The sequence below is a fragment of the Dermacentor variabilis genome, chromosome 4, assembly GCF_050947875.1.
Source record: "Dermacentor variabilis isolate Ectoservices chromosome 4, ASM5094787v1, whole genome shotgun sequence".
NCBI classification, from domain to species: Eukaryota; Metazoa; Arthropoda; class Arachnida; order Ixodida; family Ixodidae; genus Dermacentor; species Dermacentor variabilis.
The window spans coordinates 11,229,434-11,245,443 of NC_134571.1; the positions used below are offsets into that span (position 1 = coordinate 11,229,434).

The 16,010-nt window shown below is 43.1% G+C and overlaps 1 protein-coding gene across 4 annotated transcripts in view; it reads left to right on the forward strand.

Moving 5' to 3' along the window:
• The window catches only part of Nup98-96 (nuclear pore complex protein Nup98-96), a 286,308-nt gene extending 279,992 nt beyond the window's left edge, over positions 1-6,316 (forward strand). For all 4 annotated transcript variants that reach the window (XM_075688115.1, XM_075688116.1, XM_075688117.1 and 1 more), the window contains 3 exons: positions 238-371; positions 3,409-3,506; positions 5,007-6,316. In XM_075688115.1, coding sequence (XP_075544230.1) covers positions 238-371; positions 3,409-3,506; positions 5,007-5,214 — 440 coding nt within the window. In that variant the 3' untranslated portion in view covers positions 5,215-6,316. The remainder of the gene's footprint in view (positions 1-237; positions 372-3,408; positions 3,507-5,006) is intronic.
• The last annotated feature ends 9,694 nt before the right edge of the window (positions 6,317-16,010 follow it).

The window sequence follows — 16,010 nt, forward strand, 5'->3', positions numbered from 1 at the left end:
GCACTGCTGCTTGGTCTACATGTATGTATGCAGCCTTTTAAACATGCTTTTATAATGCAGTACCACTTACAGTGCACATATTTGCAACTTGTGCAACTTACGTTATAAGCGGTCTACACCATAGAAAATTTTTTGTAATTTGGATGGGTGTTTTGGTATGCACGTAATGATTACTTCAGAATGTTGGAAGGTTTAGTCTGCCACTAGCAGTACTCGTTCTTCTTTCTTTGTTTGCAGATAAACTTGGTGAGCTTGCAGAGCTTTTGCAGCCCCTTGCTGAACACAGTGGCCAGATCCAGAACTGGAGCACAGGTGGCAAAGTTTTTCACGACTTTCTTAGAGTGTGTGATACCATGAAGAAAGCCACACAGGTAAGTCCTTCCTTATTATTAGCCTCTGCCAATAGCAGTGCATTTTGAGTCTTAAAGATAAGATATGCTCTGCTAAACCGACTTGGTTTTACTCTTTAATGTCCCGCTGATGTCCAGTGGAACCTCCTTGATCCGAACATCAAGATGACTAAGGATTGTACAAATAAATTAGTTCGAACTGAAGAAGCCAATTTTTGAGGAATATGGCGAACTTTTCTTCTTCTGTCGTGTTGCTGATTTTAGACATTAGCGAGTTACCAGTAACTGTGGAATCACCAAGCATAATTAAGAGCACAGGGGTTTTACCGTATTTACTCGCATAATGCTCGCACTCACGTAATGCTCGCACCCCCCACATTGGCTATGAAAATTGGAAAATTTTTTTTCCCCCGCATAATCATTGCACCCCCAAAATTACTGCCGCGAGCCGTCTGCTTGTCGTAGCGATCGCCATCTATTGACTACGGCCACAACTAACTGCCATGGTTGGAGCGGGCGTGCTACTAGGCGGCGGTACTGTGCTATCATCCGCTGTCACCGCCGCTACCGCTCATCCACTCACCACCGCTACGCCATTTTGCGAAGGTGTCTCCAGCCAATGCCTCCTTTACTAGATGCCAGCCGCGTTGTCCGTAAACTCGGTTCCTGGCCCTCTCCCTTTTCTCTCCTCCGCGAAAAGGCAACGAGCTCCACTTGTGGGGGACATCTGCAACCTAGATCACGTGCTGCGGCCTCTGAGGTTACCATGGCGTTTGTTGCCATCTCGGAGGCCTGCGATAACGCTCGCTAACAGACGCCCGCGCATATAAAGCGCTGGCGGAGCATTCAGCCGCCGCTGCCACATCTGCCTGAAGTTGAAACGGCAACGAGCGCCGCCTCACAGAATTTATGCTGAACTAACTTCAACTAAGGGAACCGCCGCCGCAATAGGAAAGCGAGCAACGCGGCTGGCATCTAGTAAAGGAGGCATTGCTCCAGCTCTCCGATGTCTCGTAGGCCTCGTTTGCCTTGTTCGCGTGTTGCACCGTGCTCTTTGTGCCACTTCGCCATGGGACGCTACGCAAGCTACACAGCTGCTTTTAAGCTAAAAGCTATTGAGTATGCGTTGGAACATGGCAACCGCGCCACCAGCAGACACTTCGGCGTCAACGAGTTTTGCGTCCGGTATTGGAGAATTGTGCAATTGCCTGCAGGACATACGCAATGCGAGTAGTGAAGGGGAGGTTGCGCGCGGCAAATAAAGTGCTTTAGCAGCTTGAGCTTACGTTCACCCTGTACTTTCATAAAGAAGGTAAGTTACGCTTGAAAGTAATGTTTTCGTTATATTTACAATTGCGGACCTGACAATCTTGATCTTGCACCCATTCATCTTTGCATTTAACACTCCGTAACATTTGCTTGAAAATTTTCCCCGCATAATTATCGCACCCCCAAACTTCGCATTGATTTTCAGGGAAAAAAAGTGCGAGGATTACGTGAGTAAATACGTATTTCTATGTCCCCTTCACTTGGTCTACTCCATCGTTTCTAACTCTTCTTCTTCTCTTAAGTCGTACACCGCTACTCGCTAATGTCTAAAACCAACGACATAACGGCACACTCATTAAGCCATTGTCACATTGCCTTTGGGAATGTTATGCCACAACATCATTGCTGTAGGGAAGAAATAGCCCTCTTGAAAAGTTGAGGTATGTTTAGCATGAAAATGCTAAGTACAGTGAAACCTCGTTAAACCATAGTTGGCCGGAGCTCGGAAAAAGTATGTACTAAACGGTAGTACTGTTTAACCGAAATAGCATGAGATTGCCCACGTACCTGTCGAAAACGGAACTCGGAGAGAGTGCGATAAAGGGGGGGGGGGGGGGGGGAGGACTTGCAGTATTTATTCACTTCGCGTGACAAAAGTCTAATTTTCGTTTGATGCCGCGGCGGCACAGCACAATGACAGCGACCTCAAACTTACTGAAGCTGCATGTCAGCTTTTCAGCCAGCCCCCTCTTTTCAGCAAACACTCGCATGGCAGATTCGTCATTGGTGTTACGTATTCTCCATGCACGCATGCAGTAGTGCTGCAGAAGTCCCGGGGCGCCTTTTTCATTGCCGGGTTCGGAAGTTTGGAATACTTTTCATTTGGAATAGAGTTACGTTATCGCGCCCCTGTTCTTGTCGCGACGATTACATTCATGAGGCTGATGTAACGTGCAGCTTCTGCCACTGTCGGGCCTGAATCGCCCGTGCTGTCACTTTCCGTGACGTCCTCATCACTGTCGCTAGTCGACACTTCGGCAACAACAGAAGCAACGATGGCAAAAAGTCGAACTTCGTAGCCGACATCTCTTCGTGGTCGCAGCAGCGCTGCCGAGCAACTTCTTCGCATTCCAAATGCCACACACCGTAGTCAACAGCAGATCCTTGTTGCGTGCCAGCGCTGACTTCTTCGTGTCACGTGCGATAGCACGGATGATGTCTAATTTTTCTTCTATGCTGAGCACCCAGCGTCTTTTTTATTCGAGCTTCGGCATGACGCGAGTCCTCGCTAGCACGATGCCACAACGCTCTCATAGAATGATGCTCTCTGGCACGGCATCGAAATGATGTTGATGTTGATGTGGCTTCACGCGCAAGCGCACATGGCGCTTGGAGGCCGTTGTTCGGATCTCCGAGGCTTGTTGTTCTGCCGGGCCGTCCGATGGAGACGATGCACAGCCGTGTTTGCGCGACGAAAAGTGGAAACGCTACGTTTTAACCGATGCGTACGCAGTAAGCTGGTACGGTTTATGCGGATACAAAACAAATTATGTTCAATGGCCGCTGAGCCGGGGATTTGACTTTACTACTTTTAAAATGATTCTGTTTAAGCGGGTACGGTTTAACGAGGTTTTACTGTAGTCATATGTGCTAGCTTTTTCTGTATATTTGGTGGCATAACAAGTGGTGTGTCTGTAACCTAGGAGGAAAAAAAGAAGCAGAAGAATTAGCATGTGTTATGTTGATGCCTTTAGTGTTTTGCCAAGCGGAGGGGGCAATATCTGTGCAGGGTGACCTCGGTACGTATGACCTTGAAGCAATCCGGCCAGCAGTGCTTTCTCTCTGTGGCTCCATTTCCAGCCTCATGTGCAAGACGCCAAGAGACAGGTAACACCCTCTTGTCTTAAATAGGGAGTGCTCTTTTGCCTCTGTTTGTCGGTGTGTGCATGTTGCCTGCATGCTTATGTGTCGATTTATTACTTGTAGTAAAGTCAATGCCAAATATGTCATCTTCGACATACTGAATTATTGTCTATATCAAACATTTGTGACATCCCCTTAGAAATACCATGCAATAGTACATCACTGTACTACGCGTGTTACTCCCGCTCCCTGCCACATTTGATATACAGTCGAACCTCGATATGTTTAACAGCTCGGTCATCGCGAAATAGTTCGATATAGCCAGAATTTGATATATGAAATCGCGTAAAAAACTTATGCAAACCAATCAGTGAGATGCGATTGAGGATCGTTGTTTGCAGTGCACGTTTGGTTGCGCTGCGCACAACTGGCCTAGACCGCGCCAACTTCGGCAACCCCCCGTGGTAGTAAACTGCTATTATATGAAATGTTAATTCGTCTTGTTCTAGAATACGCATCTGTCATTTGGCTGCCTGACAAACAATGTGAAATAAGCTCGCTCAATAACATTAATCGAAAATCTATCCATTTCATTTGCCAAAATTACAGCCGCAATTTCTCATCAACACAAGCTCAGCAATCTTAGAAAATTGAGCCATTACTTTCACATTATCGCATTGAAGCCCTAATACTCTTATATGCAATTAATAACTGCACCCCTGGTCTTTCTGATCGTAAATATATCACATTTACTAACGCAAGTTGTGCCCGTAGCAAGTTGTACCGTAGCATGCATTGAACATCACACCTATTCATTCCCATGCTAATACATTCAAATACAGTTTTTTTCCATCTACAATAGAGCTTTGGAATTCTCTAACTGGTAACATTTGTTCACTATCAGTAAAAGATTTTATAGCTACCACTGGTAAGCACTTCGCTAACATGTAATGCGCTTCTTTTTGATCATTCATCTTTTTTTGTATATCTGTGTTTTTAATGTGTAATGTATAGTAACGCATAATGTTCCCACTCCTGCTATAGCCCTATATTGGGCTGCCGTATATGTAAATAAGTAAATAAATTCAGTTCATTTTTCTTCTAGCTAAGCAGTGCGCTTTGTCTCCCTGGCATTTTTTGCTGCCTGTCATGCAGCCTTCAGCCGGTCTTCTTCTAGCTGGGCAGCGTCCATATGGACCAATGCAGAGTATGGCGTGGTGCAGTGTAGTGTGGTGTGCCACTGTGAACATGCTTTACATCCATTTAAGGTTGTGGCTAGTATCATCTACAACCAATCTTTGTCAGTTGCCATTTCATGCTTAGATCTACTCGATTACGGGAGAGCCAGCAATATTTCACAGAGAAACTGCAACAGGACTTTTGTTCACTACTGTTGCTCTTGAGCAAGGCCCCTGATTGCAGATCAGAAACCAGCGTTGGAGAATACCACAGTACTAGTCATTCGTGCACATAAAGCATTGTAGTTGCCCTTGTATAATAGACTCATCACTCTTATAACTGCAGGCTTTGCCAGGCAGAGATAGCGAAGAAGACGGCAATGGTTCTTCAGCTCGTTACCAGTGCTGACAGTGGTGCACCAGACAGCGCAATGCACGCAGCATGTCGCAATATTGAACTGCTCTCCATGCCAGAGGACTACTCGATTGAGGACTTTGAACTGCTTGCCCGCACATGTACAGAAAATACGATCCTCTGTGATGTCACCAGCTGATTGTGTTTGTTGAACACCATTTTCATCTTACCTTTGCAACTTTTTTTTCTCTTTCTCATTTTTTTTGGTACTTGCCATCTGCATGGTGTGATATGATGCCCCACAGCTTCTTTGGCACTAGGTTTCCTTTCTGTCTCCTGACATGGGTTCTTGATTCAGCTGTTTGTACTGCACAAATCTGTTAATTTGTGCATTATTAGTGCTTTTATGTTCTTCATTTTGTCAGAGTATCTTAAATATTTCACTTCTCACAGAAGGTTACATATGAAGTTAGGATTTTGTGGTGTTGTGTTTAAAAGTGCATGTTTAATTACAAGGACTTCCATGTCTACACAAATTTAGGTGCCTCCTCTCTTGTCTTCTATTCTACTCTCGACTTAGGTGTTTAGAAATGTAGCACACTTGATACAGTTAACTTTTTTTTTTTTTTTGAGGTATGATCAATAAAGGGAAAGTGCTTGCAATCACAGAGCAAATAAATTTTCATTAACCGCATAGTTATTTTCTGTGCATGTTTAAAGGCACTTTTCATCATTATGTTACTCATCATCAGGAGAAAATGTGAGCTCTGCTTTTTCCTTCATACATAATGTCTGAAAGCTTTATCTGTAACCTGCTTGTGTTTTAGCTTCACAAACTTTTATTATTATAACGAACTGTTATGAGTTTGTTCATATATCCTCAAACCTTTCTGGATTTCATTACAGTTTTATATTTGATAACATTTCTTCCAGAATATTTGTAAAATACGCTGAATTCCTCTATTTTTACACAACAATTTTATCTTGCAAAAACTGGTGATTTGGTTCAGGGGATAATATTGTAATGGGTGTTACTTACAAGCTAAATGACCATTTACAAGATATTGATTTCACATCTACAGGGCCACATTTCTTGTTACTGTCATTTAAATAGGCGTCAAACAATTCAGTGAAAGTTGTAATAACAATATGTATTTCAATTATTCTTGTATGATACGAAAGAGCTCACTTTTGCAATGCAGCACAACAGTTTTTGGATCATTTTGTAATTAAATGCACATTTCAGTGGTGTTAAGCCATTATGTGGCACCTTGAATAAAGTGACTACTTCAACAACTTCAGAGTCGACTTTTTATTGTGATAGCAATTACTGTATGCAGATCAGGTATCGATAGCACATGCATGGCTCATGCATGGAGGGTTAATGGGGTACGCAGATTTCGCATCACGAAAATGGCCCAAAAATGTATTTATCTTTTAAATGACATTTTCAGTGTCTATTAACGCTTTATCTGATTTCGAAATATCTTCACTGGAAACCACGTAAAAGTTCATTTTAAAAATTTGTTGTATCAGCCAAGGTGGCGAAAAATAGTGTGGAAACCGTGGGCAAGCAGTGTTTTTCAACCACAATATCTCCAGAACAACGCAACCCAGCACTGCCATCTTTGTCTCACTAGGAAGGGCATTTCTCTTTCAAATTTGCCATTTCAGCCATCTCCTCGAGACAGAAACAGGCGCCCAAAAAGCAAATGATTGAAGGTCGTTCCGAAGTCACCGATTGGCCACGCCCGCCATGTGACTCCAGCATACTCTGTCATTGGTCCGGCACTTCTCTCAAGAAACAAGGCCAATCCCTCTATTTCTGCAGGTCTCAGACCTGCACCTAAGCACACGAAGCATGTGATGTGAACTTTGTGACCAAGCTTCATGCACAGATCCTCAGACACGCTGTTTATCCTTTCAAGCATTGGTGCTTCGAAATTCGCGACCAAGCATTTCATGCATTGGTGCCTCTGACTCGGTGATAAAGCACATTGCACCCGGGGTCCTCAGGCCCAGTGTCCCTGTATATGCACCCAAAGGGAACAGAGTTGCGTATACTTCCACCATTTTATTCCAACCCTACGCGGTAAAGCTGCTCAATGGGCGTGCAGGAGCCAGACTTTATTTTATTGATTTATTTATTCAATACTGCCAGCAACCTTTTGGCCGCCAAGGCAGGAGTGGGTTATAAGTTATAAGTTATTATAATTGCATTATTATCATTGCATTATAAGTTATTTTTGGTACAAATCATTGTCGTTCTGTGACGACAAAAGAACAATGAAATACACACACTAACGAGAGTAATACAATGAATAATCAACACTTATTAGCATATGGGCAGTTTCTAAAGAATATGTAATAAAGGATGTGCAGCAATCGCAAGAAAGGAACAACGGCTGCTAAAAAAGATTCCAACGTTGATAGGTTCACCACTTCATTCGGCAGCCCGTTCCATTCAACAGTAGTCCTTGGGAAAAAGGAACCATTGCACGCATTTGTTCTACATCGAGGTACTAAAACAACCTTGCTGTGTTTCTTACGGGTTGATTGTGACATGTTCAAATGCATGTATGCCTGGAAATCTAGTTTTACTTGACTGTTAATGATGTTGAATGTATTTTAAGGCAGCGCAACTGTCGCCATGATTCGAGTGTGCAAAAACCAGACCATGTATAAAAATCAAATATGGACACCTGCCTACCATAGGCGTTGTAAACAAAGCGAAGCGCCTTTTTTTTAATACATTCTATGCAGCTAGCTTCCGTTTTGGTGTGTGGATCCCACGCTACATCTGCATGCTGAAGTAACGGGCATACGGGGGACATATATGCAACTAATTTTGTTTCACTGTTAGTGTTGCAAGTGATACGTGAGCAACCACAGTCGTCTTGATGCTGTAAAGAGAATGTTTTTAATGAGGGAGTTCCAACTTAATGTGGAATCAATAATCATACCCAATGATTTGAACTGGTTAACAAGGGTGATTTGGTTATTGTCGACATTGCATGCGTAGAGAAGTGTTTTTTTTTTATGTGTTAATTGTCATTTAAGCGCATTTTGAGGTATTCACTCATCACGCACGCATGGCATCAGTTAGTAATAGCCATTAGGTAGTTTAGTGTGGCTTGATCCTCGTTTTTTTGATGGTGTGGCAGACAATGCAGTCATCTGCAAAAAAAAAAATGGCAGCATATAGAAGAGTCGATGGCCAGGCCGTTGAGATATATAAGGAAAAGAAGGGGCCCAAGCACTGAGCCTTGAGGAACCCCAGAAAGCACTGATGCTGTATGAGACTTCGATTTAGCTATCTGTACGTATTGATGGTGGTTAGAAAGGTAAGAGTCAAGCCACATTCCAAGTTGGTTATTGTTTAAGAGGCTCCCAAGTTTTGTCATTAAATTCAAATGGGACACGCAGTCAAATGCTTTCTGGAAATAGAGAAAAATTACGTCTGTTTGACCACCTTTGTTCAGCGTCGCAAAGAATTCCTTGGTGATACGAGTCAGTTGTGTGGCTGTCGATAGGCCACGCTGAAAACTCGTGCTGGCTGCTCGTGAAAAAGTTCTTGCTCTTCAAAAATGAGCTCACGTGTTTACAAATGAAGTGTGCAGTAACCTTGCTGGTGGTGCACAACATAGAAATGGGCCTATAATTTGGTACAGAGTACTTATCTCCTGATTTGTAGATTGGCATGACCTTTGCCGTTTTCTTTAGAAGTTTTAGAAGTTCAATCTTTAGAAGTTCACCTTTATGCAGACTTGTGCTGAAGGTAAGAAATAAATATTTCGCGCACCATTCAGCAATCTGTAAAGAAAGCAGTTTGGAATATCGTCTGGTCCGGATTACTTCTTTGTGTCGAGCTGAAGTGTTGAAAAACTTCCCTGTTCGCTTATGGTATGGTCAGGTATATCTAGATTTTTGCCTCTAAATTAGGCAACCATGCCTCTTCCATGCAGAAATACGCTGTAAAATTGGTCATTAAAGGCTGACGCTATTATTGTCTGTAATGGCAGAGTTGGTCAGAAAAATTTTGCTTGCAGGTTCTTATCTGTTAGGTGCCTTCAAAACTTTTGGGAGTTGCTAGTGAGGAGGTTGTGTATTCTGATGTTAAAAAACTGGTACTTTGACAATCTTCTGCAACTCCTCTTGAACAACCAGTGAGTTGTACTTTTTCTGTGAACGAGCACTTGACAAGTGCTTAATGCGACATTTCAGTTGGAGGATTTCATGTGCAATCCAAGGGTTAGAGCTGTTCACTTTCATTAGTTTAAAGAGGGACAAACTTCTGTATACACTCGTGAACCACCGTGTACTGGAAACTCGGCCATAAATCATCAGCAATCGAAGTACCATCAACAGCCATTTTATTTAGCACATCATAGTTCAGTTCGAGAAGGTATAAAATACTAGGATTATCAGCATGATTTAAAGCCAAGAAACATGGTTTTTGTCTCTCGTATCTCAGGCTGTCTGAGGTTGCTTGTAAAGAGTACCATGTTATGGTCAGACATTCCAGTTACAATATCGATTGTGAAACCAAGAAGACTACGTGTATCAGAAACAAAAACAAGATCGAGGCACAAGTTTGTGTCTGGCGTGATTCTCGATGCATACACCACCTTCTTGAAATTGTAAGAAAATGCAATATCAAGGAGTAAATCCGAATGCCGACTGGAAGGCTGAGTGCACAGGAGATGCTAGTGTATTTTAGGCAATTTGAAATCGCCACCTATAATGATGTGAGTGTGGCGTTTGCCATGTTTGCCAAGGAAATCGTGCTGCGATTGCAACATGGCTATGTCAGCGTTTGGAGGCCTGTAGACAGCACCGATAAGTATACTAAGATTGAAAACACTGAGCACGAGCCAGACCATTTCTACATTCGTGTTGTGGCATACCAAATAGTAGTCTAAACCTTTTTTTTTATTACGACTGCAATACCACCTCCCCTTGAACAGCGGTCAAGCTGAATAATTTCATGCGAATTTGGTACAACGTCGGTATCAGGAATGCTGTCGTGAAGCCAAGTCTCAGTCAGGATAGAAACATCTGGATCGTACATGTGAAGAAAAGTTTCAAGTTCATCGCACTTATGATACCTGGGGCATTTACACTGAGCACTGAAAACAGGCTTGAGATAAAGCTTGAGACAGCATTGAAACATGCACAGCAGCAGAAAAGTTCGAAGGATGGTGCTACTTTTAAACGTCGAGGGGTTTACGATTGGTGGCATCGTAGGCCTGCCATGTGCATACCTTTAAAACGTGCTTACAACTTGCTTATTTGTATTACAGTCCTTAACGGAACTGAATAGAAGCCAGCGGCATGCCCGAAAATTTGTAACGTGCCCTTCGCTGGCGATGAGACTTCTATGAACCCTGCGGCTCCGTCATATGTGCCAACAATTTTCCTGCAGTCCCACCACAAGTTGCATACTGCCGCTGTGGACAAAAAGATGCACAATGAATGCGCCGACATTCAACTTGATTGTGCATGCAAGAAGAAATTTCTATCGCTTCTAACAGCCTAATGTATCACTGTGACATCGTCTGGCGCACTTTTGGGAGAAAGAAAAACTTATAAGGGTAAATATTTGTCTCTATGCAATGTAAACAACTTACTGAGCCTGCACAATTTTTTTCATGCATGTCATTCATGTTCATGTCGTAACACGTAATTTGTGTCATAAATGTGATGCATGCACATATTCGTTTCATGCGTGATATTTATGATGTCATGTCATGCATCTCGTTAATGTCATGATAAGATGTCATGACATTTTAGACCTCGTGATTGTGCTCAGCGTGTAGCGGTGAAAAGAAAAGGTAGGCGGAAGTCTCCTCCCTTTGGCGGCATAACATCATCAACCAATTTTTAAATGCATAGGCATTTCTATGCCTACCCAATGAGGAAAGCTGTCCGTCGCTCTTGTTTGTACTGGTTGGATCAAGTTTCATAACATTGATAATGAGACCGGGCTGCGTGGAGATGAGCAAGTAGCACAATGCTTACGCATGCGTGGACAACTCCCAGAGGAGTTTCTGCGTGAATTTTTCATGTCCACTGCTGGACGTAGTCCACTCGCAGCGATATCCAATTACTCTGATTTGCGCTAGCTGATACAAACTTGCACCTGCAAATTTCCTGGGTGAATATACAGGGACACTACTCCCCAGATAGCCTCAGAAATACATTAGATGTATCGGATTGATCCAAGCATCCAGCAAAAAAATGAGATGTTCTGTGGACGTCCCTTACATGTGCATACATCTAAGAGACATACAATGGCATAAAATATTCAGATGCCCATTTCGTTCACTCATCATATGTGTACTTTAGAAAATTTTGGATGTCCACACAACGTTTCTAAAGACAGTAAGTCAGACGTACGTTGCACAAAGTTTTAGATGTCCATGGAACGTCCATAAAATTTTTGCTTTAGATATGCTTTTTAGGCCCCCCAAAATTTTCGCATTGTCTATGCCCTTCTATGATTTTGACGTGGACGATGCTGCGCAGTTAGTACCTGTATTTTGGTGCGACCATCGCGCTGTATCATCAGTGAACATGGATGTCCATAAAACGTCCCATATTTTGCTGGACATTGATCAATTGTTGGTACTTCATAAAATGGATGTTGGCACATGAAATGTGAATTTTTTCATAGAACAAAATTCACAAGCAGTAGGCAAAGCAACAGAACGTACGTGCACTTTTTGATGTCGCAGATTATGAGTTTTGTAGTAATGAATGACTTCTTTGTTTCCAACTTTGGAAAAGATATAAAGACAAGGTACGGTATGTTTGGGAATTAACTGATATATAAATGCGCATGGAAATTATATGAAGGCACTTTACTTTTGTTAAGCACTACCAGACATTTTAAAACGACAAACCTCACATGTGGGAGCTATTGTGTGGCCTCTAATACTTAACACTCAATCTCTGAGGCCTTGTGCTTCGAAAGCAAGGAGCCGGAAGCACGCCATATATGTTGCGCTAAATGAAAAATGTTTTAAGACATTAGAAAAGTTAAATGATTTAAACCGATTTTGTGTAGTAGTATTGTCCAATTGTCAAGGAAGCAAGCATATGTGAGCATGTGGCAGCCTATGTTGCGGTGCTGATGCTGTTGCACTTCATTTCTTCTCGCGATATCTGCAGTGGTGTCTGGTCGTCGGCAGACACATGCTTTCCAAGGTATGTTATAGGTTTGTTTTTGTACTTTCTTGTGTGCCGGTAATGAGTGCTTCATATGGGCCGGAAGAGTGATCAACAGCACATAGGCACAGTGGTTTTGGCAATACTCCTCAAGGCATGTTGGCAGTGTTTCTTGTCGGAATAGTATTAAACAGAGCCGATTCATGCATGGCTAAAATGAGTTTGAACAGCTTAACTGCAACCCGAAACAAATGGCGATTGACAAGTGACATTCTTGTCTGTCTTCCTTTGTCCAGCGTTTCAGTTCAACTTCTCATAGCCATTTTGGTTTTTCTTGTACTGTGCTTATTGTGGTCTGCAGGTTTTGTCCGCAACGGCACAATGGTTTTAGTAGCTCTGGAACAGATTTTTGATAGTGGCGCTCGATATTGTGAAGTAGTCCCCATTCATGCATTGCTTTTGCTCTGTCTGCTGGTGGAGGTCTGTTTTAATAAGGGCTGTTTGTAGAGCTAAATGATCTATTTATGTCCTGTGTTGCTCCTCTGTACCTTTACATAGCTCCTGTGTATAGTGTGCAGTAATAAGTGCTTGTATCATTTGTAGGCACAAGCCATTTGCTTTCAGGTGTTCTTGGAACAGTCACTCCTTTTGCACATTACGTAATGCTTCGCTGTGCTCTACTGCTTGCAAGGACAAATTTCATTTTCAGCACTATTATTTAAGTAGATGGCTTAGATCGGCTTCCATGATAAAGGAGATGCTATAGCTTTCATGGCTTTGGATTTCTACTCTTGGATTTTAACCTAATCGATGAATTTAGAGAGGCTGAAAACCGGTTGCTTTAGGCGTCTTAAGCTCCTTTGTATGCCTTACTCCACATTCAGAAATGTGTCTTAGCTTAGGACCCATGCTTGATTTGGTCAAGTTAAAGCCTAACATGAACTTGCCCAAAGAAATGTGTCTTAGCTTAGGACCCATGCTTGATTTGGTCAAGTTAAAGCCTAACGTGAACTTGCCCAAAGAAAGGCAATGAGTGCACAAAAGCAACAAGGGCACGTTCATGCCTGTCATTATTGTGATAAAGTCTAGCATGGGGGCTTCAAATAAAGGCGCATTCCTGAATGCAGGGTAAGTAATAAGCAATCTCTTAGTGTAGTTGTAAAGATTCTCTCCTCTCTTTCATGTTTAGGATGTTCAAGCCAGCCAGCAATAGAGTGATCTTCCAGGTCTGATTCACCTTCCAGCCCCACATAGCATTGTCCCGTGTGCCTTTAGGACTTCTGACAAATTTTCTTCCTCTTTTAAAACAGACAGCAGTCTAACTTGTAATCACAGTAATGACTGCCAGACTAAACCTCACTGTCTTCAGCGTGCAAAAAATGTTTTCCCTCTAAAGTGGACGTTTTAAGATGAGTCCTGACATGTTTCCTTGGTAGCTCTGCTGTGGGGGCCAATGTAATTAACCACTGCTGCTATGTTGAGCCCAGTGTATGAAGATTGGCCAGATAACACTACAAAGATGTAGATGTGGCAGCTTGTCTCGAGCATCACCTGAATCAATCCTTTGGCTTTTCATGGTGCCTGATTGCGTTGGTAAGGAGTGCTGTATGTTTTAAAAAAAATGTGACAAATGTAGGATCCTGTTACCTGGTGTCGGGCTGTGTGTATGGAAAGCATTGAGATGGTTTAAAAGGAAAGGGTTGATTTGATACTGCTACGAGTGGCCCAACACTCAGCAGCATGGTGTGGCCTGGTGCTACTGCACTTAGTTGACTAGTGTTTGCCAAGTGTGCTGTGGTACCAGGTAACCATTAACTGCAACTACATTGACATTCCTTATGATCCATAAATCTGCACATGAATTGGCTGTAGTCTCACTCAAATGAAAATATGCTATAGTTATTCTACTCGAATAATCATTATTGAGCATACCGTGGTAGTACTTTGACTCCATGCTTACTTATACCCCTGTCACACTGGACGTTTTAATGTCATTTGAATTGAATTTCATTAGCATCGAATGAGCTCGAGAAACTCGTTCAGCTTTGCTCTCGACGCAAATGTATACTCTTTACCTCAGAGACAAGGCAAAGTATGACATTGAGCATTCGTAATTTGGGAAGCATTCATGTAAAGGGGTAATTAATTATCCGTGGTTTAGGGCATCTGTCATTTTAACTAGAGAAAAACTGTACAGCAGGCTGTCGCAAAATGTTTTTACTCTGAGCCTCAGTGGCGTCTGGCAGCCATTGCTTTACTAGTCGGCCATACTGTAAACAATCGGGCGCCTGGGGTTCCATTCATGGTTCCATTCTCGACACACATGGCAGCTGTACGGCTATGGTGGCTAGAAGTACCATAGTACGGCCGCCATTATCCGCCATGTTTACTCTCTGATTGGCTGTGGAGAGCTCACGTGCCTTGAAATTTGTGTCGGGAAACGGAAGTTTTACGAAATGTCATTTTGTGTTTTCATCAAGATGACGAAACGTTACGTGGAGCTGCAAATTTTATGAACTAATACATTTTTTTGGTCCTTGGCATATATATTGTGATGTTAGCGCTTTAAAATGAATGTGAGCGGTACCGTGCAGAAGTCAGTGCAATGTACTTGCAATTGCGCGAATATGTGGTGGCGATCCAAGATATGCGCCATGCCAGCTTGCTGATTGGCTGAAGGAATATCTCGTGAGGAGCGTCACAGGAAGGGCTGTTTCGTAAACGTCATTTTGACGATGCGTAACGTTGCGCTGCGCCGCCATTGCTGAGATTTTCCGCCATAATTTTTGCTGCGACGAGCCGCGCGAATTATGCTAATGAGCAACCATATATGCAATGGCAGCCACGGTGGAAGTATTCTTCCATCGTGATGGCAGCCGAGAGGAATGCGTATCGCCACATTTTCCCCGTCGTTTGGCGCCACGAAAATATTTTGTTCATAACGCGTGCTCATAGTATTTGCATCGCTCTCGGGTGGTGTTGGCATTTGTGTTTGGGGCCGTCATTTTTTTTAATGAACGCGTTTATACGAAATAATATTGGTTGAACATAGCAAACTTTCGGCAATGTTGTCCACTTTTCACTGCTGCATCTGTATTGTAATCAAGATTAATGCCTTTTCGCACAGTCAAAAGTTATGACAACGGCCTCTTTCTAATTTACAAAAAGAAATGAACGCAAGGCGGCGCCTTGAAGTTTCCTCCCGCGGTGCGAGTAACCAGCGAAATGAACAAGAGATAGCAGCGCCGGCGCTTGCGTCGCTGGTGGATATCTCTGGCGTGCGCAACGCTACCGGTGATATTCGGCCGTTTCTCAGCCAGCCGAGTCGGGCTGAGTCGCTTGCCTTTCACGAGATAGTGATAACGTGGCCTAGAACGTGCGCGCATCACCACTGGTAGGTCGCGCATGTTGTTTCAAGCAAGAAAACAAGCGCGTTGGCGCCAACATGCGATGACTCATTCCATTTTCCGGGGACACGCATCCTAGCTATTGAAGCAGACGATGGCTTCTACGCAGCAGACGATGGAAGCGAGAAGCGTTTTCGACGCAATAATCATACGTTTTGAGATAACTGCTTTATTTTTACAGCGGAGGAAAGCTGTTTTGCTTTACCGGTAACGCTACATTCAGTGCCTTCATTTCAGTTTCTTAGGCGAAACGTCAAGTTGGCGTCACGTTACGCAAGCAAAACGGGGCCGCCAGCGCCATTTTGTTTGCGTCGCGCCTACGTCACGCATCAAAGAAAATGGCGGAATGTGCAGAATAGCGCCCCTGTATGCATGTATGTGTTTTCGGCGTCTCGAATAGTATCTGCATCTATTTGAT